Source organism: Bombina bombina, chromosome 5 (assembly GCF_027579735.1).
Source record: "Bombina bombina isolate aBomBom1 chromosome 5, aBomBom1.pri, whole genome shotgun sequence".
In the NCBI taxonomy this organism is placed as follows: domain Eukaryota; kingdom Metazoa; phylum Chordata; class Amphibia; order Anura; family Bombinatoridae; genus Bombina; species Bombina bombina.
This window is the reverse complement of record NC_069503.1, coordinates 668,948-691,516: the sequence shown is the minus strand read 5'-3', so window position 1 is coordinate 691,516 and position 22,569 is coordinate 668,948. Positions and strand designations below refer to the sequence as shown.

Genomic DNA, 22,569 nt, shown 5'->3' with positions numbered 1-22,569 from the left:
GACTAGGTAATAATAATATGAGGTGCTGTATATAGGTACACATGACTAGGTAATAATAATATGAGGTGCTGTATATAGGTACACATGACTAGGTAATAATAATATGAGGTGCTGTGTATAGGTACACATGACTAGGTAATAATAATATGAGGTGCTGTATATAGGTACACATGACTAGGTAATAATAATATGAGGTGCTGTATATAGGTACACATGACTAGGTAATAATAATATGAGGTGCTGTATATAGGTACACATGACTAGTTAATAATAATATGAGGTGCTGTATATAGGTACACATGACTAGGTAATAATAATATGAGGTGCTGTATATAGGTACACACGACTAGGTAATAATAATATGAGGTGCTGTATATAGGTACACATGACTTGGTAATAATAATATGAGGTGCTGTATATAGGTACACATGACTAGGTAATAATAATATGAGGTGCTGTATATAGGTACACACGACTAGTTAATAATAATATGAGGTGCTGTATATAGGTACACATGACTTGGTAATAATAATATGAGGTGCTGTATATAGGTACACATGACTAGGTAATAATAATATGAGGTGCTGTATATAGGTACACATGACTAGGTAATAATAATATGAGGTGCTGTATATAGGTACATACAGCTAGGTAGATACAAACAACATAAAGGTCTCACTTGTAAAAACATATGTACGTAAGGTCAGGGTACATTGAGTAATGAATCTTAGTATAACTGGTCACAAATGGTCCAAAGTCTTTAAAATATATTTAATCAATGTAGACGAATAACAGAAAAAAGTGGCTTACCCCACTACCGTTGTTTGACGTCTGATCAAGGGTGCTGTATTCAGCAGGCTCACTCAGCCTAAACTGCTGTTTATCCAGCACTGAGTGCCCACAGGAACGCCGTGAGAATCCTCTCTCTCCGTTCGCATCCCAGAGTGCAACCTCTTGTGACATCACCGGGGATATATCCAGCCAGCTAATCTGTAATAGACTGGCGGGCCGGCTCCTCCCCTCAGACTGCAATGAGCAAACGAGTAGGCATCCTATTCTGATGTCATGGGGGGTGGAGCCGGCTTCTCTGTGATTGGACCAGCATCGGGTCGGCTCCTACAAACAACTTCAGTGGAGCAAATTTCGGGTAGAAAGATTCACCGGCTGTGCTGCACTTGGTAAGGTCAGTCCAGGGTAAAAGTAGCACAAAACAAAGCAGAACACTAGCAGGGAGTTTAAAATCTTCAATATTTTATTTGAAACTTCATTGAAAGCCATGAAACACAAGCATAAGCAAATGTACACGAGGTCAGCAATACACAGCTGTGCATTTAATTGTTATAGGGCAACATGTCTCTATAGGGCACTGGGCACTCAAATAGATAATTACAATGTTCTCTTCTCAGGGAGCTCAGCTTATTGAGTGAATGTAAAGAGAACAGAACTAGCGGCTTCATCCGACTTTACTCGTAAGTGTTTCGTTTTTGTTTTTCTTCAGTATTACTATTGTAATTTGCCCTTTGCTTTCATCCACCTTCTGAATGTCCCATGTATACACTAAATTGTCTGCCTCCTGACTGGCGCTTTACTTGTGGTGTGTATTTCATTTGTTAGCAGGACTGGGGTCACTTCTTGTGCTCATCATGTAGCTTCATATAAAATGCGTGACTTGATTCTATTTCACATGTCCAGTTGTTCTCCATGGCCACTTCCTCTGCCTCATGACCTTTTGTCTCAAGGTTGATTCTTTCATCAGTATCTATAACCTCTAAACTTGATGGCTTGGAGATTGAACTCTTGGTTTTAAGACTGAAAGGTTTTTCTGATTTTGTCATTGAAACTTTTGTTCAGACCCTGTAAACCTGAGACAATGAAGATTTATCACAAGGTTTGGAAGGCTTTTCTTTCCAATGGCAGGGAGAGTCGACAAATTCACTACTGTTGGGAATACACCTGGCCACCACGAGGACGCAAAGACACCCCAGCCAAAGCATTAAGCATCCCTCCCACTTCTTCCACTTCCCCAGTAATTCTTTGCCTGGTCTACTAGGAGGATTGGCAGATAACATGGTCTGAAGACAATTGGATGTAAAGTCCTTATAATGGATTGTTTCCCTGCAAGATAGGATTGGGGTTCATGCTGTAGCCATGTAATCCTCTTCGTAAAATTATTGGTGACTGGAAGGAGGCTAGGGAAGCTTCCCAGCTACATCCAGGAGAGCTACCAGTGTATATTTGCTAACTCCCTATCTGGCAACCAGTGTAAGCTTACACTGCTTTTCTTTATTCTCAGGTCTCTGTCAGAAGTGGATTAAGCTGTCAGACCTGGAGGTGCTGTGTCTGCTCCACAGCAAAGACCCTGAAGGGTAAGTCCTTTATGTTTATCTCGTGTAAGAACCCATCTTATGGACACATTACCTAGGGGGTGAGCAGGTGGCACGTAATTTTACCTATTAGTGGGTCTGGGGTGATATTACAATTCTGCTCATAAGTTTACATACCCTGGCAGAATTTGATTTCTTGGCCATTTTTCAGAGACTATGAATGATAACACAAAAACTTTTCTTTCACTCATGGTTAGTGTTTGGCTGAAGCCATTTATTATCAATCAACTGTTTACTTTTTTTAAAATCATAATGACAACATAAAATACCCAAATGAGCCTGATCAAAAGTTATGTGTTCGTAAAAGATTCTTCAAGCAAGAGTTTATTATTTTTTAAGTAGTACAAGATTGTGCTGCTTTGTTCTAGGGTGTAGCCGTAGTTGCTCGTTCCTTTAGAACAGTTGCTACTTCTTCAGCCTCTATTGGTCAGATTTGTAATGCAGCTACTTGGTCTTCTTTACACACTTTACCCACTCCCTGAGTGCATTACTGCTCGTTCCTTTAGAGCAGTTGCTACTTCTTCAGCCTCTATTGGTCAGATTTGTAATGCAGCTACTTGGTCTTCTTTACACACTTTACCCACTCCCTGAGAGCATTATTGCTCGTTCCTTTAGAGCAGTTGCTACTTCTTCAGCCTCTATTGATCAGATTTGTAATGCAGCTACTTGGTCTCCTTTACACACTTTACCCATTCCCTGAGTGCATTACTGCTCGTTCCTTTACAGCAGTTGCTACTTCTTCAGCCTCTATTGATCAGATTTGTAATGCAGCTACTTGGTGTTCTTTACCCACTCCCTGAGTGCATTACTGCTCGTTCCTTTACAGCAGTTGCTACTTCTTCAGCCTCTATTGATCAGATTTGTAATGCAGATACTTGGTATTCTTTACACACTTTACCCATTCCCTGAGTGCATTACTGCTCGTTCCTTTAAAGCAGTTGCTACTTCTTCAGCCTCTATTGATCAGATTTGTAATGCAGCTACTTGGTCTTCTTTACACACTTTACCCATTCCCTGAGTGCATTACTGCTTGTTCCTTTACAGCAGTTGCTACTTCTTCAGCCTCTATTGATCAGATTTGTAATGCAGCTACTTGGTCTTCTTTACATACTTTACCCACTCCCTGAGTGCATTACTGCTCGTTCCTTTAGAGCAGTTGCTACTTCTTCAGCCTCTATTGATCAGATCTGTAATGCAGCTACTTGGTCTTCTTTACACACTTTACCCACTCCTTGAGTGCATTACTGCTCGTTTCTTTAGAGCAGTTGCTACTTCTTCATCCTCTATTGATCAGATTTGTAATGCAGCTACTTGGTCTTCTTTATACACTTTATCCACTCCCTGAGAGCATTACTGCTCGTTCCTTTAGAGCAGTTGCTACTTCTTCAGCCTCTATTGATCAGATTTGTAATGCAGCTACTTGGTCTTCTTTACACACTTTACCCATTCCCTGAGTGCATTACTGCTCGTTCCTTTACAGCAGTTGCTACTTCTTCAGCCTCTATTGATCAGATTTGTAATGCAGCTACTTGGTCTTCTTTACACACTTTACCCATTCCCTGAGTGCATTACTGCTCGTTCCTTTAAAGCAGTTGCTACTTCTTCAGCCTCTATTGATCCTTTAAAGCAGTTGCTACTTCTTCAGCCTCTATTGCAGCTACTTGGTCTTCTTTACACACTTTACCCACTCCCTGAGTGCATTACTGCTCGTTCCTTTAGAGCAGTTGCTACTTCTTCAGCCTCTATTGATCAGATCTGTAATGCAGCTACTTGGTCTTCTTTACACACTTTACCCACTCCTTAAGTGCATTACTGCTCGTTTCTTTAGAGCAGTTGCTACTTCTTCAGCCTCTATTGATCAGATTTGTAATGCAGCTACTTGGTCTTCTTTACCCACTCCTTGAGTGCATTACTGCTCGTTCCTTTACAGCAGTTGCTACTTCTTCAGCCTCTATTGATCAGATTTGTAATGCAGCTACTTGGTCTTCTTTACCCACTCCTTGAGTGCATTACTGCTCGTTCCTTTACAGCAGTTGCTACTTCTTCAGCCTCTATTGATCAGATTTGTAATGCAGCTACTTGGTCTTCTTTACACACTTTACCCATTCCCTGAGTGCATTACTGCTCGTTCCTTTACAGCAGTTGCTACTTTTTCAGCCTCTATTGATCAGATTTGTAATGCAGCTACTTGGTCTTCTTTACACACTTTACCCACTCCCTGAGTGCATTACTGCTCGTTCCTTTACAGCAGTTGCTACTTCTTCAGCCTCTATTGATCAGATTTGTAATGCAGCTACTTGGTCTTCTTTACACACTTTACCCATTCCCTGAGTGCATTACTGCTCGTTCCTTTACAGCAGTTGCTACTTCTTCAGCCTCTATTGATCAGATTTGTAATGCAGCTACTTGGTCTTCTTTACACACTTTACCCACTCCCTGAGTGCATTACTGCTCGTTCCTTTATAGCAGTTGCTACTTCTTCAGCCTCTATTGATCAGATTTGTAATGCAGCTACTTGGTCTTCTTTACACACTTTACCCATTCCCTGAGTGCATTACTGCTCGTTCCTTTAAAGCAGTTGCTACTTCTTCAGCCTCTATTGATCAGATTTGTAATGCAGCTACTTGGTCTTCTTTACACACTTTACCCACTCCCTGAGTGCATTACTGCTCGTTCCTTTAGAGCAGTTGCTACTTTTTCAGCCTCTATTGATCAGATTTGTAATGCAGCTACTTGGTCTTCTTTACACACTTTACCCACTCCTTGAGTGCATTACTGCTCGTTTCTTTAGAGCAGTTGCTACTTCTTCATCCTCTATTGATCAGATTTGTAATGCAGCTACTTGGTCTTCTTTACACACTTTACCCACTCCCTGAGTGCATTACTGCTCGTTCCTTTAGAGCAGTTGCTACTTTTTCAGCCTCTATTGATCAGATTTGTAATGCAGCTACTTGGTCTTCTTTACACACTTTACCCACTCCCTGAGTGCTTTACTGCTCGTTCCTTTACAGCAGTTGCTACTTCTTCAGCCTCTATTGATCAGATTTGTAATGCAGCTACTTGGTCTTCTTTACACACTTTACCCACTCCCTGAGTGCATTACTGCTCGTTCCTTTAGACCAGTTGCTACTTCTTTAGCCTCTATTGATCAGATTTGTAATGCAGCTACTTGGTCTTCTTTACACACTTTACCCACTCCCTGAGTGCATTACTGCTCGTTCCTTTACAGCAGTTGCTACTTTTTCAGCCTCTATTGATCAGATTTGTAATGCAGCTACTTGGTCTTCTTTACACACTTTACCCATTCCCTGAGTGCATTACTGCTCGTTCCTTTAAAGCAGTTGCTACTTCTTCAGCCTCTATTGATCAGATTTGTAATGCAGCTACTTGGTCTTCTTTACACACTTTACCCACTCCCTGAGTGCATTACTGCTCGTTCCTTTAGAGCAGTTGCTACTTTTTCAGCCTCTATTGATCAGATTTGTAATGCAGCTACTTGGTCTTCTTTACACACTTTACCCACTCCTTGAGTGCATTACTGCTCGTTTCTTTAGAGCAGTTGCTACTTCTTCATCCTCTATTGATCAGATTTGTAATGCAGCTACTTGGTCTTCTTTACACACTTTACCCACTCCCTGAGTGCATTACTGCTCGTTCCTTTAGAGCAGTTGCTACTTTTTCAGCCTCTATTGATCAGATTTGTAATGCAGCTACTTGGTCTTCTTTACACACTTTACCCACTCCCTGAGTGCTTTACTGCTCGTTCCTTTACAGCAGTTGCTACTTCTTCAGCCTCTATTGATCAGATTTGTAATGCAGCTACTTGGTCTTCTTTACACACTTTACCCACTCCCTGAGTGCATTACTGCTCGTTCCTTTAGACCAGTTGCTACTTCTTTAGGCTCTATTGATCAGATTTGTAATGCAGCTACTTGGTCTTCTTTACACACTTTACCCACTCCCTGAGTGCATTACTGTTCGTTCCTTTACAGCAGTTGCTACTTTTTCAGCCTCTATTGATCAGATTTGTAATGCAGCTACTTGGTCTTCTTTACACACTTTACCCACTCCCTGAGTGCATTACTGCTCGTTCCTTTACAGCAGTTGCTACTTCTTCAGCCTCTATTGATCAGATCTGTAATGCAGCTACTTGGTCTTCTTTACACACTTTACCCACTCCCTGAGTGCATTACTGCTCATTCCTTTACAGCAGTTGCTACTTCTTTAGCCTCTATTGATCAGATTTGTAATGCAGCTACTTAGTCTTCTTTACACACTTTACCCACTCCCTGAGTGCATTACTGCTCGTTCCTTTACAGCAGTTGCTACTTTTTCAGCCTCTATTGATCAGATTTGTAATGCAGCTACTTGGTCTTCTTTACACACTTTACCCATTCCCTGAGTGCATTACTGCTCGTTCCTTTAGAGCAGTTGCTACTTCTTTAGCCTCTATTGATCGGATTTGTAATGCAGCTACTTGGTCTTCTTTACACACTTTACCCATTCCCTGAGTGCATTACTGCTCGTTCCTTTAGAGCAGTTGCTACTTCTTCAGCCTCTATTGATCAGATCTGTAATGCAGCTACTTGGTCTTCTTTACACACTTTGCCCATTCCCTGAGTGCATTACTGCTCGTTCCTTTAGAGCAGTTGCTACTTCTTCAGCCTCTATTGATCAGATCTGTAATGCAGCTACTTGGTCTTCTTTACACACTTTACCCACTCCCTGAGTGCATTACTGCTCGTTCCTTTACAGCAGTTGCTACTACTTCAGCCTCTATTGATCAGATCTGTAATGCAGCTACTTGGTCTTCTTTACACACTTTACCCACTCCCTGAGTGCATTACTGCTCATTCCTTTACAGCAGTTGCTACTACTTCAGCCTCTATTGATCAGATTTGTAATGCAGCTACTTGGTCTTCTTTACACACTTTGCCCATTCCCTGAGTGCATTACTGCTCGTTCCTTTAGAACAGTTGCTACTTCTTCAGCCTCTATTGATCAGATTTGTAATGCAGCTACTTGGTCTTCTTTACACACTTTACCCATTCCCTGAGTGCATTACTGCTCGTTCCTTTAAAGCAGTTGCTACTTCTTCAGCCTCTATTGATCAGATTTGTAATGCAGCTACTTGGTCTTCTTTACACACTTTACCCATTCCCTGAGTGCATTACTGCTCGTTCCTTTAGAGCAGTTGCTACTTCTTCAGCCTCTATTGATCAGATCTGTAATGCAGCTACTTGGTCTTCTTTACACACTTTACCCACTCCCTGAGTGCATTACTGCTCGTTCCTTTACAGCAGTTGCTCCTTCTCCAGCCTCTATTGATCAGATTTGTAATGCAGCTACTTGGTCTTCTCTACACACTTTACCCATTCCCTGAGTGCATTACTGCTTGTTCCTTTAGAGCAGTTGCTACTTCTTCAGCCTCTATTGATCAGATTTGTAATGCAGCTACTTGGTCTTCTTTACACACTTTACCCAAGGTTTATCACTTTGATATGAATGCTTCTTCAGAAGGCTTCCTTTGGCAGGAAAGTTCTGTAGACTGTAGTGCCTGAGAAGTTACAGTTTGTCCTCCCTATTTCAAGGTGGTCTTGTGGACTCCTCCTGCTTCAGTTTGATTACTACACATAACGATTTGCCTTGCCCTTCCTTTTTGTTCACGTGGGGCAGTACTTGTTTTTGCACTGCTTCAGTTTCTTTCCTGCTTTACATCTTTTCCTTATCTAATTGGCAATATGTATGACTACGGATCATGAGAAGTGTGAGGGAGTTAAAGCTCTTGTGTGTTGGGGTGTCCTTTGCCGCCTCCTTGTGCTCAGGTGGGGAATATTCCCAAACGTGATGACTTGTGAACTCTCACCATCATGAATGGAGTTAATTTGTCAGGTAAGCATACATTTGTTTTTTCTTTCTTTCAGTGCTCATTGTGTTCAGGGGACTTACCCCCAAGAGCTGCTGCAGGCCTGGGACATGTACGCTGAGAAGAGAAGAACAGAAAACCAACGTCCAGGTGAGGTTCTGTCAACAGTCTCCCTGTTCCCTTATGTGAGCTTTTTATTTCCCTGACTGGTTCCTGATATAAACTTGCTATTTCCCTGACTGTGCCCAGAGTGGAGCTTGCTATTTCCCTGACTGTGCCCGGAATGTAGCTTGCTATTTCCCTGACTGCTCTCTGGTGTGTAGCTTGCTATTTCCCTGACTGTGCCCGTAGTGTAGCTTGCTATTTCCCTGACTGTGTCGAGAGTGAGGCTTGCTATTTCCCTGACTGTGTCGAGAGTGAGGCTTGCTATTTCCCTGACTGTGCCGAGAGTGTAGCTTGCTATTTCCCTGACTGTGCCGAGAGTGAAGCTTGCTATTTCCCTGACTGTGCCGAGAGTGAAGCTTGCTATTTCCCTGACTGTGCCGAGAGTGAAGCTGGCTGTTTCCCTTACTGTGCCGAGAGTGAAGCTTGCTATTTCCCTTACTGTGCCAAGAGTGGAGCTTGCTATTTCCCTGACTGTTTTCCCGAGATTGGAGCTTGCTATTTCCTCGACTGTGCCCCGGAGTGGAGCTTGCTTATTTACCTGACTGTGCTAAGAGTGGAGCTTGCTATTTCCCTGACTGTGCTGAGAGTGAAGCTTGCTATTTCCCTGACTGTGTCGAGAGTGAGGCTTGCTATTTCCCTGACTGTGCCGAGAGTGGAGCTTACTATTTCCCTGACTCTGCCGAGAGTGGAGCTTGCTATTTCCCTGACTGTGCCGAGATTGGAGCTTGCTATTTCCCTGACTGTGCCGAGAGTGAAGCTTGCAATTTCCCTGACTGTGCCGAGAGTGTATCTTGCTATTTCCCTGTCTGTGCCGAGAGTGTAGCTTGCTATTTCCCTGACTGTGCCGAGAGTGTAGCTTGCTATTTCCCTGACTGTGCCGAGAGTGAAGCTTGCTATTTCCCTTACTGTTCCGAGAGTGAAGCTTGCTGTTTCCCTTACTGTGCCAAGAGTGAAGCTTGCTATTTCCCTTACTGTGCCGAGAGTGGAACTTGCTATTTCCCTGACTGTGCCCAGAGTGTAGCTTGCTATTTCCCTGACTGTGCCCAGAGTGTAGCTTGCTATTTCCCTGACTGTGCCCAGAGTGTAGCTTACTATTTCCCTGACTGTGCCCAGAGTGTAGCTTGCTTTTTCCCCGACTGTGCCCAGAGTGTAGCTTGCTTTTTCCCCGACTGCTCCCTGGTGTGTAGCTTGCTTTTTCCCTGACTGCTCCCTGGTGTGTAGCTTGCTATTTCCCTGACTTTGCTAAGAGTGGAGCTTGCTATTTCCCCGACTGTGGTGAGAGTGGAGCTTGCTATTTCCCTGACTGTGTCGAGAGTGAGGCTTGCTATTTCCCTGACTGTGCCGAGAGTGGAGCTTGCCATTTCCCTGACTGTGCCGAGAGTGGAGCTTGCTATTTCCCTGACTGTGCCGAGAGTGAAGCTTGCTATTTCCCTGACTGTGCCGAGAGTGGAGCTTGCTATTTCCCTGACTGTGCCAAGAGTGGAGCTTGCTATTTCCCTGACTGTGCCGAGAGGGAAGCTTGCTTATTTACCTGACTGTGCTGAGAGTGAAGCTTGCTATTTCCCTGACTGTGCTGAGAGTGAAGCTTGCTATTTCCCTTACTGTGCCGAGAGTGTAGCTTGCTATTTCCCTGACTGTGCCGAGAGTGTAGCTTGCTATTTCCCTGACTGTGCCGAGAGTGAAGCTTGCTATTTCCCTGACTGTGCCGAGAGTGAAGCTTGCTATTTCCCTGACTGTGCTGAGAGTGAAGCTTGCTATTTCCCTTACTGTGCTGAGTGTGAAGCTTGCTATTTCCCTTACTGTGCTGAGTGGAGCTTGCTGTGGCGAGATTGGTCTCGTCACATCTCTCCCCTTTTCCAAACAGACTAACAGGGTATCTGACCTCCTGCCGGTCAGTGCCCTGGTTAGTCCAGCAGCCCACCCACAAAACACAATCAGCAGTACAGCCCACCCACAATAAATGGTTACTACACCTGGGTAGAGGAGAAACTTGTCCATGTGTAGGTGCCTCACCACGGCTGTGCCGGGGACTGGTAGGCTGCCTTGCTGAGTGGGCAGAAACCAGTGGTACTCTGCCCTGGTGCCAGCGCTACCACAGAAGTAGCCTGGTTGGAGCCTGGTTGTGGGAGGGGGAGACCGACTGTCTCCCCTTTAGATACACAGCTCTGTTGCTGGAGTGGAAGACCGACTGTCTCCCCTTTGGCTAAACAGCCCTGTTCCTGGGGGACAGGACCGACCTTCCCTACCCCCTGTGCTGTGAGTGCAGAGACCACGGTCCCATCTGCACGGCTGTGGGGCTTACTGTCTCCCCTGGGTATGTCAAGCTGCCGCTGTGGAATGGAGCCTGGGCTCCCAATTCCCTGTACATTGCTCTGCTGCTGGGGGACAGAACCGACTGTCTCTGCCCCCTGTAACTCTGCCTGCCACTGGGGAATGGAGTCTGGGCTCCCAATTCCCTGCAATTCACTCTGCTGCTGGGGGACAGGACCAACTGTCTCTGCCCCCTGTAACTCAGCCTGCCGCTGGGGAATGGAGTCTGGGCTCCCAATTCCCTGCAGGACCGGTGGAGAGACCTCGGTCCCATCTCCACCGGGAACCTGGGGTTCTTCCCAGTAAATCACCACAATATCTTCCCAGCTGAATGGGTCTGGGTCTGTCACTTTGCTGTCCTGCTGAGCCTTCCCAATGGAGTGGAAGAGATCTCAGTAGTCCTGCTCCAGTTCCCACTCCAGGGTTGCTAGGTGAGCCAGGTCTGGCTCTACCTCATGGGGGTCATCCCAGTCATGCCTAGCCTCCCTTTTGTAGAAAATGTCCTGAAGTCTGGTCTGCGCAGGGCTCCAGAAGTCAGGCTCTGCAAAGGACTCCTATAACAAGCCAGGACCATCAAACTCCTCTCCCTCTGACTTGTCATTCTTGGCTGTCCAGGGTATATACTGTGCCATATTCCACCAGAGCACCTGGTAGGCATCTAGTTCCTTCACTCATTCCTCCAGGGGCGGCTCTCCCAGGATGGGCATCCGCAGGGCCACTTGCTTCTGCAACTGCTGCTCTTCACTGGGGAGACTCTTACCCTGCTGGTATTGTACATTATCCAGGGCCTGGTACCAGATGCCTTTCCTTAATGCATCCCGGCCATCCAGGTCCTCCTCATAACACTGCTGGTTCCATTCTGTTGCTTTTAGGGTCGCTGTACTGTGTCAAGGTATTTGAAATATTATTAAATAATATATAGAAGTATATTTAACTTTATTTAATAAATCTGTGGATGTGCACATGGTCTATAAAACAAAGGATTATTTCTAAGAGATTTCCCCACTTCTTCAATTGCACAGGAGACATTCTTGGCTAAAATGAGAACAAAGGATTATCTCTGGGAGATCTCACACACTCAATATGTTAAATTATGCAATTGTATAATTTAGCAAGGAACTAAAATTAACACAGTTTCAGGAACCTCTGTATGATTGCTTGGGAATGTGAGATAAAATCTATTTACCCCTCCCAATGTACCTAGGAATCTAGCTCAGGTGACAAGTCGTGTGAGATTTTCAGCATTTGCCCTTTGGTGCAGGGGACCCCATGTAGTGAATGGGAGACAGGAAGTCTGAAGTTACTGAAAGGGCAGTTAGAACATACAGCACACAGCGAAGACAAATGGCTTACATTATGATTTCAAAACAACTGTATATATTTTAGTGGATATGAGATATATATATAGTTATATATATAGATATATATATATATATAGATAGATATATATATATATATATATATATATATATATATATATATATGAATATATATATATGTATATTTTGAAAGCATTGAATATCTTAACCTCTGTGTTTTTAAATAAATATTTGTGGACCGTTAAAGAAATAATTAATGACACTTATTACTTTATTTCAGATGGAATGCCGGCATGAAATGAAATATCATATCATATGAATGTGCAATAAATGTTTATAACGTTTTAAATACATCTTTTAAAATATAGTGAGATGAAGATATGGAAGTTACTTTGATGTGATATGACTATGAGATATAAATTTTCTGTTAGGCTAAATGAAATATAAATTATTTTAATATAATGCTAGATGTATTTGATGTTTCATATCAAAACGATCAGGAAATTAATCAGACGCTGCTCCATCTATGATTGATGTTGAGAAAGGTTAATACAAGAAATTATGGCAGCTATTACATAGTTTAAAGAAATATTTCACTGTCTAAAAATGTTTTAGAAATGTTAAGGATGAATTTGTTTTATGCTATCTGCTACCACCGAAGGGCCGATACCGGTATAGCAGTTGAGATTTAACTGCTTAAAGGATGCGTTTCCGTGGTGACCAAGGGCCAATCCAAATAGACATCCCACCTAACCAATGGGATGGTCAGATCTCGTAGGGCCACTCCCATGGTTTCATCAATGAATGAAAAAGTTATTTAAGTGAATGCATGAAGAAGAATTGGGACAGATTTTGCTGACTTGAATGATACACTGCTGGGCGTCCAAAATACATTCTAAACAAGCTGATCTACCTTTTTCTCAGTGATTGCAAAAATTTACTTAAATATTTTCTGAGATGAAACAAGGAATCCTTGGTAACTGAACTATCTATTTTGGTAACGTATATATATATATAAAAAGAAAGAGGGTTGAAATCAATATTTTAACACAGATATATGCATAATATCTGTAGTTTATATTCAGTCTGTATATTGTTAAATACATATCCTTGATGCTAAATTGTTTTATCTATACAACTGTAGAGTTATAACTCAGAATTGGATCTTTACATAAATAATACATACAATTTCTGATGTTTTTTAATAGAAGTGTATATTGTACTATTGCTTAAATTAGCACTGTAAATCATATTGCTGAATGTTTGTAACTGCTATTTTAGGTCTCATTGTAATATTTTAAATGCAGAGTGAAAGATTGGTTTTAAAGTAAATTGGCATGAGCTTTGCATAGCATATTTTAAATAGTTTTTGTTTTAACGCATATAATATTGACTCATATTCTAATCATTACAAATATTTACGTATCAACATGTTCATAGTTATTTACTAATAATAAAGAATTCAGATATTTAGATTAATTTTATTGTCTTAGCAAATGTATGTTTGATTGCAGGTTTAGTTTAAAGGAAGATTGTTAAATATATTCCCTGCCATATACTTACACATTGTTTAGAGAATACTGCTAAGATTTTCATAAATATACTGCCAACTGGGACATGCGTTGCCCCCAACTTGTAAATCCACGGAATGGTGTCTCCTGTAGCTGTCTTTCTGGCTCTGGGAACGATCCCACCGCTGCCACCAATTGTAACGGCACCCCCAAGCATAAAAGGGTTAAACCGCCGTTTAGTAAATCTTCCCATTCAGAGGCACAGCATACAGTAAATTTCCCCTCTCCCTCCCCCCAAGCATGAGTCAAAGCTCCATGGTGAGGGTCAAACGGATATCAGCAAGAGCTGTGGGTTTATTGTTCTTATATACACATTTCTCTTGTAAGGTGTATCCAGTCCACGGATCATCCATTACTTGTGGGATATTCTCCTTCCCAACAGGAAGCTGCAAGAGGATCACCCACAGCAGAGCTGTCTATATAGCTCCTCCCCTAACTGCCACCCCCAGTCATTCTCTTGCAGCTCTCGACAAGCATGGAAGCAGTTAGAGAGATGTGGTGTAATTTAGTTGTTTTTCTTCAATTCAAAAGTTTGTTATTTGTAAATGGTACCGGAGTTGTACAATTTTGGTCTCAGGCAGAAAATAGAAGAAGAGCCTGCCTGTGGTCTCTAATGATCTTAGCAGGTTGTAACTAAGATCCATTGCTGTTCTCACACATAACTGAAGAGAGAGGTAACTTCAGCTTGGGGAATGGCGTGCAGGGTATCCTGCTATGAGGTATGTGCAGTCTAAATTTTTCTAGAGAAATGTATATGCTAGAAAATGCTGTTGATACCGGATTTATTTAAGGTAAGCCTGATTACAGTGATTTAATAACGACTAGTATCATGCTTACTGTTAGAGGTAACACTCTTATTATTTTTTCAATTACTGAAATATAAAACGTTTGCTGGGAGTGCTTAAACATTTTTTATATGCTTTTTGGTGATAAAACTTTATTGGGACCCAGTTTTTTCCACATGGCTGGCTAAAATTTGCCTAGGGATAGTTTTGTTAGGCCTCTCACTGTGTAGACATGAGGGGCCTAATTTTGCGCCTAAATGCGCATTAGCTTTTGCAGACTGAGACATCCAGTTTCCCTGAAAGAGTCCCCTGAATGCTTAGGACATCTCTGAAGGGTTTTGGTGTTTTCAAAAATCGTTTGTATGGCAAGGTAGGGCCACAGCAGAACTGTTAAAAAACGTCGATTTAGTTTTTTTGCAAGTGGGTGCAATGCTCTGTTAGCCTATTATACACACTGTAAAAATTTCGTTTGATTTACTGCTTTTTTTCACTGTTTTTCAAATTCTGATCTTTTTTATTTTTCTTAAAGGCACAGTACCGTTTTTATTTTTTGCTTGTTAACTTTCTGTAAAGTGTTTTCCAAGCTTGCTGGTCTCATTGCTAGTCTGTTTAAACATGTCTGACATAGAGGAAACTCCTTGTTCATTATGTTTAGAAGCCATGGTGGAACCCCCTCTTAGAATGTGTACCAAATGTACTGATTTCACTTTAAGTTATAAAGACCATATTCTGTCTTTAAAAGATTTATCACCAGAGGAATCTGACAAGGGGGAAGTTATGCCGACTAACTCGCCCCACGTGTCAGAGCCTTTGACTCCCGCTCAAGGGACTCATGCTCAAGAGGCGCCAAGTACATCTAGCGCGCCCATGGCGTTTACTTTACAAGACATGGCGGCAGTCATGGATAATACACTGTCAGCGGTATTATCCAGACTACCTGGGTTACGAGGAAAGCGAGACAGCTCTGGGGTTAGAAGAAATACAGAGCACACTGACGCTTTAGTAGCTATGTCTGATACCCCCTCACAATATGCAGAAGCTGAGGAAGGAGAGCTTCTTTCTGTGGGTGATTTTTCTGACTCAGGGAAGAGGCTTCAACCTGATTCTGATATGTCAACATTTAAATTTAAGCATGAACACCTCCGCATATTGCTCAGGGAGGTTTTAGCTGCTCTGAATGACTGTGATACTATTGCAGTGCCAGAGAAGTTGTGCAGATTGGATAAATACTATGCAGTGCCTGTTTACCCTGATGTTTTTCCAATACCTAAAAGGTTTTCAGAAATTATTACTAAGGAATGGGATAGACCAGGTGTACCGTTCTCTCCCCCTCCTATTTTTAAGAAATTGTTTCCAATAGATGCCGCCACACGGGACTTATGGCAAACGGTCCCTAAGGTGGAGGGAGAAGTTTCTACCCTAGCTAAGCGTACTACTATCCCCGTCGAGGACAGTTGTGCTTTCTTAGATCCAATGGATAAAAAGTTAGAGGGTTACCTTAAGAAAATGTTTATTCAACAAGGTTTTATTCTACAGCCTCTTGCATGCATTGCCCCAGTCACTGATGCGGCGGCCTTCTGGTTTGAGTCTCTGGAAGAGGCTTTACAGGTAGAGACCCCATTGGATGATATACTTGACAAGCTTAGAGCACTTAAGCTAGCCAATTCATTTGTTTCTGATGCCATTGTTCATTTGACTAAACTAACGGCTAAGAATTCTGGTTTTGCTATTCAGGCGCGTAGGGCGCTATGGCTTAAATCATGGTCAGCTGACGTTACTTCAAAGTCTAAGCTTCTTAATATTCCCTTCAAGGGGCAGACCCTATTCGGGCCTGGATTGAAGGAGATCATTTCTGATATCACTGGAGGAAAATGTCATGCCCTTCCTCAGGATAGGTCTAACAAATCAAGGGCCAAACAGACTAATTTTCGTGCCTTCTGAAACTTTAAGACGAGTGCGGCATCAACTTCCTCTAATACAAAACAAGAGGGAACTTTTGCCCAGTCCAAGTCGGTCTGGAGACCTACCCAGGCTTGGAACAAGGGTAAGCAGGCCAAAAAGCCTGCTGCTGCCTCTAAGACAACATGAAAGATTGGCCCCCGATCCGGTAACGGATCTAGTAGGGGGCAGACTTTCTCTCTTCGCCCAGGCTTGGGCAAGAGATGTCCAGGATCCCTGGGCGTTGGAAATTGTATCCCAGGGATATCTTCTGGACTTCAGAGCTTCTCCTCCAAAAGGGAGATTTCACCTTTCACAATTATCTGCAAACCAGATAGAGAGAGGCATTCTTACATTGTGTTCAAGACCTCCAAGTTATGGGAGTGATCCACCCAGTTCCAAAGGAGGAACAGGGACAAGGCTTCTACTCAAATCTGTTTGTGGTTCCCAAGAAAGAGGGAACCTTCAGACCAATCTTAGATCTCAAGATCCTAAACAAATTTCTCAGGGTCCCATCATTCAAGATGGAGACTATTCGTACCATCCTACCTATGATCCAGGAGGGTCAATACATGACTACAGTGTATTTAAAGGATGCTTATCTTCACATTCCGATACACAAAGATCATCATCGGTTTCTCAGGTTTGCCTTCCTGGACAGGAATTACCAGTTTGTAGCTCTTCCCTTTGGGTTGGCTACAGCTCCAAGAATCTTTACGAAGGTTCTGGGGTCACTTCTGACGGTCCTAAGGCCGCTGGGCATAGCAGTGGCCCCTTATTTAGACGACATTCTGATACAGGCGTCAAATTTCCGAATAACCAAGTCTCATACGGACATAGTTCTGTCATTTCTGAGGTCGCATGGGTGGAAAGTGAACGAAGAGAAGAGTTCTCTATCCCCTCTCACAAGAGTTTCCTTTCTGGGAACTCTGATAGATTCTGTAGAAATGAGGATTTACCTGACAGAGACCAGGTTATCAAAACTTCTAAATTCTTGCCGTGTTCTATATTCAATTTCTCTCCCTTCGGTGGCTCAGTGTATGGAAGTAATCGGCTTAATGGTAGCGGCAATGGACATAGTGACGTTTGCCCGCCTACATCTCAGACCGCTGCAACTCTGCATGCTCAGTCAGTGGAATGGGAATTACACAGATTTGTCCCCTCTACTAAATCTGGATCAAGAGACCAGGGATTCTCTTCTCTGGTGGCTATCTCGGGTCCATCTGTCCAAAGGTATGACCTTTCGCTGGCCAGATTGGACAATAGTAACGACAGATGCCAGCCTTCTAGGCTGGGGGGCAGTCTGGAACTCCCTGAAGGCTCAGGGATCGTGGACTCAGGAGGAGACCCTCCTTCCGATAAACATTCTGGAACTAAGAGCGATTTTCAATGCTCTCCAGGCTTGGCCTCAGCTAGCGACAATGAGGTTCATCAGATTTCAGTCGGACAACATCACGACTGTGGCTTACATCAACCGTCAAGGGGGAACAAGGAATTCCCTAGCAATGTTGGAAGTTTCAAAGATAATTCGTTGGGCAGAGATTCACTCTTGCCACCTATCAGCTATCCATATCCCAGGTGTAGAGAACTGGGAGGCGGATTTTCTAAGTCGACAGACTTTTCATCCGGGGGAGTGGGAACTCCATCCTGAGGTGTTTGCACAATTGGTTCAACGTTGGGGCAAACCATAACTGGATCTCATGGCGTCTTGCCAGAACGCCAAACTTCCTTGTTACGGATCCAGGTCCAGGGATCCCAAGGCAACGCTGATAGATGCTCTAGCAGCGCCTTGGTCCTTCAACCTGGCTTATGTGTTTCCACCGTTTCCTCTGCTCCCTCGTCTGATTGCCAAAATCAAGCAGGAGAGAGCATCAGTGATTTTGATAGCACCTGCGTGGCCACGCAGGACTTGGTATGCAGATCTGGTGGACATGTCATACTTTCCACCATGGACTCTGCCTCTTAGACAGGACCTTCTACTTCAGGGTCCTTTCAACCATCCAAATCTAATTTCTCTGAGACTGACTGCCTGGAGATTGAACGCTTGATTTTATCAAAGCGTGGCTTCTCCGAGTCAGTCATTGATACCTTAATTCAGGCACGAAAGCCGGTCACCAGGAAAATCTATCATAAGATATGGCGTAAATATCTTTATTGGTGTGAATCCAAGGGTTACTCATGGAGTAAAGTCAGGATTCCCAGATATTATCTTTTCTCCAAGAAGGATTGGAAAAGTGATTGTCAGCCAGTTCCTTAAAGGGACAGATTTCTGCTCTGTCTATTCTTTTGCACAAGCGTCTGGCGGATGTTCCAGACGTTCAGGCTTTTTGTCAGGCTTTAGTTAGAATCAAGCCTGTGTTTAAACCAGTTGCTCCGCCATGGAGTTTAAATTTGGTTCTTAAAGTTCTACAAGGGGTTCCGTTTGAACCTCTTCTTTCCATAGATATCAAGCTTTTATCTTGGAAAGTTCTGTTTTTGGTAGCTATTTCCTCGGCTCGTAGAGTTTCCGAGTTATCTGCCTTATAGTGTGATTCCCCTTATCTGATCTTCCATGCAGATAAGGTAGTTTTGCGTACCAAACCTGGGTTTTTACCTAAGGTGGTATCTAATAAGAATATCAATCAGGAGATTCTTGTTCCGTCATTGTGTCCTAATCCTTTTTCAAAGAAGGAACGTCTATTACACAATCTTGACGTGGTTCGTGCTTTAAAGTTTTATTTACAAGCTACTAAAGATTTTCGTCAAACATCTGCTTTGTTTGTTGTCTACTCTGGACAGAGGAGAGGCCAAAAGGCTTCGGCAACTTCTCTTTCGTTTTGGCTAAGAAGTATAATACGCTTAGCTTATGAGACTGCTGGCCAGCAGCCTCCTGAAAGGATTACAGCTCATTCTACTAGAGCTGTGGCTTCCACATGGGCTTTTAAAAATGAGGCTTCTGTTGAACAGATTTGCAAGGCGGCGACTTGGTCTTCGCTTCATACTTTTTCAAAGTTCTATAAATTTGATACTTTTGCTTCTTCGGAGGCTATTTTTGGGAGAAAGATTTTACAGGCAGTGGTACCTTCCATTTAAGTACTTGCCTTGTCCCTCCCTTCATCCGTGTACTTTAGCTTTGGTATTGGTATCCCACAAGTAATGGATGATCCGTGGACTGGATACATCTTACAAGAGAAAACATAATTTATGCTTACCTGATAAATTTATTTCTGTTGTGGTGTATCCAGTCCACGGCCCGCCCTGTCATTTTAAGGCAGGTATATTTTATTTTTAAACTACAGTCACCACTGCACCCTATAGTTTCTCCTTTCTCTTGCTTGTCTTCGGTCGAATGACTGGAGGTGGCAGTTAGAGGAGGAGCTATATAGCTGCTCTGCTGTGGGTGATCCTCTTGCAGCTTCCTGTTGGGAAGGAGAATATCCCACAAGTAATGGATGATCTGTGGACTGGATACACCACAAGAGAAATAAATTTATCAGGTAAGCATAAATTATGTTTTTTACACATTAGTACCACCCACAGGGTTTTGTAAAACAACCAATAAACACATACAATACTCTCAGACACTCCTGTCAGTATATTTATAAAAATCTTAGCAGTATTCTCCAAACAATGTGTGAATATATGGCAGGGAATATATTTAACAATCTTTCTTTAAACTAAACCACAATCAATATACTTCTACTAAGAAAATAAAATTAATATAAATATCTGAATTATTTATTATTAGTAAATAACTATGAACACATTGATATGTAAAAATTTGTAAGAATTAGAATATGAGTCGATATTATATGCGTTTAAAACCATTCAAATAGGCTATGCAACATTCATAAAAATCTATCTTATTCACAGTAAAATTTTACCCTGTTAATACAATGAGATTCCAAGATCTTTAACAGCTAAACACCCAAGCAATACAAATCTAACAGTGCTAATTTAAATAATAGGACAGTCAATATTCTCTAATTTAAACACTAGAAGTTATATATATATTATTTATGTAAGAACTCAATTCTGAGTTATAACTATATATTTGCACAGATAAACAACTTACAATTTAGGATTAGTTTAACCATATACAGGCTGAAAATAAGCTAAAATATAAACTGCTTTTTAACTCTATTAAATACAAATTGACTATGTTCTCGCCAGTAACCCTTGTTTCACATTTATAAGAAATTTAGAACAATTATACATCACCAATTTGAACCAATTTGTAGCGGTCTCTAGGTCATCTCATTCGAAGGAAAGTTATTGCATATATCAAGGTAAAGTTTTCAGCTTCTTGCTTAGTGAAATGTTCCCAAGGATGGCAGCCAAAATCAGATCACCAGTCTCAGCAAGTTACAGAACAACTCTCTCTTGTGCATTCACTACTCCTATTATATATAATCATTGATGACCTGTTTCGTTCACGCCCTTTTTCCTTGTCCCTTCTGATTGGTTCACCCTGTGAATGCAGGTTGCCTCTTGATGACCTTGTTACTGGACCAATAAAATCAATTTGTATATCTGACCATGGCATTACCATCCCCCTTTTCTGCAATGGCGCTCTAAGCGTTGGCGCAGTGGGTTGGAACTGTGGACAGATTAAACAACCTTGACAGTAGGTTTGAACATCTTTCAACATGTGTGGCCAAAAAGCGTAATCACGCAATATTTCATACGTGAGTTTGGCACCACGATGACCAGATGTGGGAGCATCATGGGCATGTTGAAGCATTAGACCTCTGAACTTGGTGGGTACTACCCATTGCTGAATGCCAGTTTTGGAGGTTCTAATTAATAAACCATCCTGTAATTTGAGTTGTGTTCTGGATTTCATTAAAATTCTAAGATCTTCTTTGCCAATACAATCATCTTTTGAGATGGGGTTGCTTTCAGGTTCTTCTATGTGTTTATAGAAGATGCCTACAATGGGGTCTTCTTTTCTCTTGTAAGGTGTATCCAGTCCACAGATCATCCATTACTTGTGGGATATTCTCATTCCCAACAGGAAGTTGCAAGAGGAAACCCACAGCAGAGCTGCAATATAGCTCCTCCCCTAAGTTTCATTACCAGTCATTCTCTTGCAACTCTCAACAAGCAAGGAGGAGCTAGTTTATTTTCCTCAATCAAAAGTTTGTTATTTTTAAATAGTACCGGAGTTGTGCTATTTTATCTCAGGCAGTAAATAGAAGAAGAATCTGCCTGAGGTTTCTATGATCTTAGCAGGTTGTAATTAAGATCCATTGCTGTTCTCACATATGTCTGAGGGGATTACACAGATGAGGTAAAACTTCAGCGAGAGAATGGCGTGCAGTTTATTCTGCTATCAGGTATATGCAGTTATAATTTTTTCTAGAGATGGAAAACACTAGAAAATGCTGCTGATACCGGATTAATGTAAGTTAAGCCTGAATACAGTGATTTAATAACGACTGGTATCATGCTTACTCCCAGGGGTAATTCCCTTATGATATTTACAATATAAAACGTTTGCTGGCATGTTTAATCGTTTTTATATATACTTTGGTGATAAAGCTTTATTGGGGCCTAGTTTTTTCCACATGGCTGGCTTAAATTTTGCCTAGAAACAGTTTCCTGAGGCTTTCCACTGTGTTACTATGAGTGGGAGGGGCCTATTTTAACGTTTTTTTGTGCAGTTAAAATTACAAACTAAGACATCCAGATTCCCTCAAAGGCCCTCTGAATGCTATAGGACATCTCTAAAGGGCCCAAAGGCTTTCCAAAGTAGTTTATTGGGGAAGGTAGGGCTACAGCTTGCTGTGGCAGTTGGTTGTGACAGTTAAAAAAACGTCTATTTCTCTTGTTAAGTGTATCCAGTCCACGGATCATCCATTACTTGTGGGATATTCTCCTTCCCAACAGGAAGTTGCAAGAGGATCACCCACAGCAGAGCTGCTATATAGCTCCTCCCCTCACTGCCATATCCAGTCATTCGACCGAAACAAGACGAGAAAGGAGAAACCATAGGGTGCAGTGGTGACTGTAGTTTAATTAAAATTTAGACCTGCCTTAAAAGGACAGGGCGGGCCGTGGACTGGATACACTACAAGAGAAATAAATTTATCAAAGCTTCTAAATTCCTGCCGGGTTCTTCATTCCATTCCGCGCCCTTCGGTGGCTCAGTGTATGGAAGTAATCGGCTTAATGGTAGCGGCAATGGACATAGTGCCGTTTGCACGCTTACATCTCAGACCGCTGCAACTATGCATGCTCAGTCAGTGG

At 42.3% G+C, this 22,569-nt stretch overlaps 1 protein-coding gene across 1 annotated transcript in view; it reads left to right on the top strand.

The window, feature by feature from the left end:
- LOC128659661 (uncharacterized) overlaps positions 1-22,569 on the top strand; it is a 346,545-nt gene that overhangs the window by 323,201 nt on the left and 775 nt on the right. The window contains exons 13-16 of the mRNA XM_053713230.1: positions 1,407-1,469; positions 8,309-8,400; positions 8,574-9,166; positions 9,637-10,190. Of these exons, the coding sequence (XP_053569205.1) occupies positions 1,407-1,469; positions 8,309-8,400; positions 8,574-9,166; positions 9,637-10,190 (1,302 nt within the window). The remainder of the gene's footprint in view (positions 1-1,406; positions 1,470-8,308; positions 8,401-8,573; positions 9,167-9,636; positions 10,191-22,569) is intronic.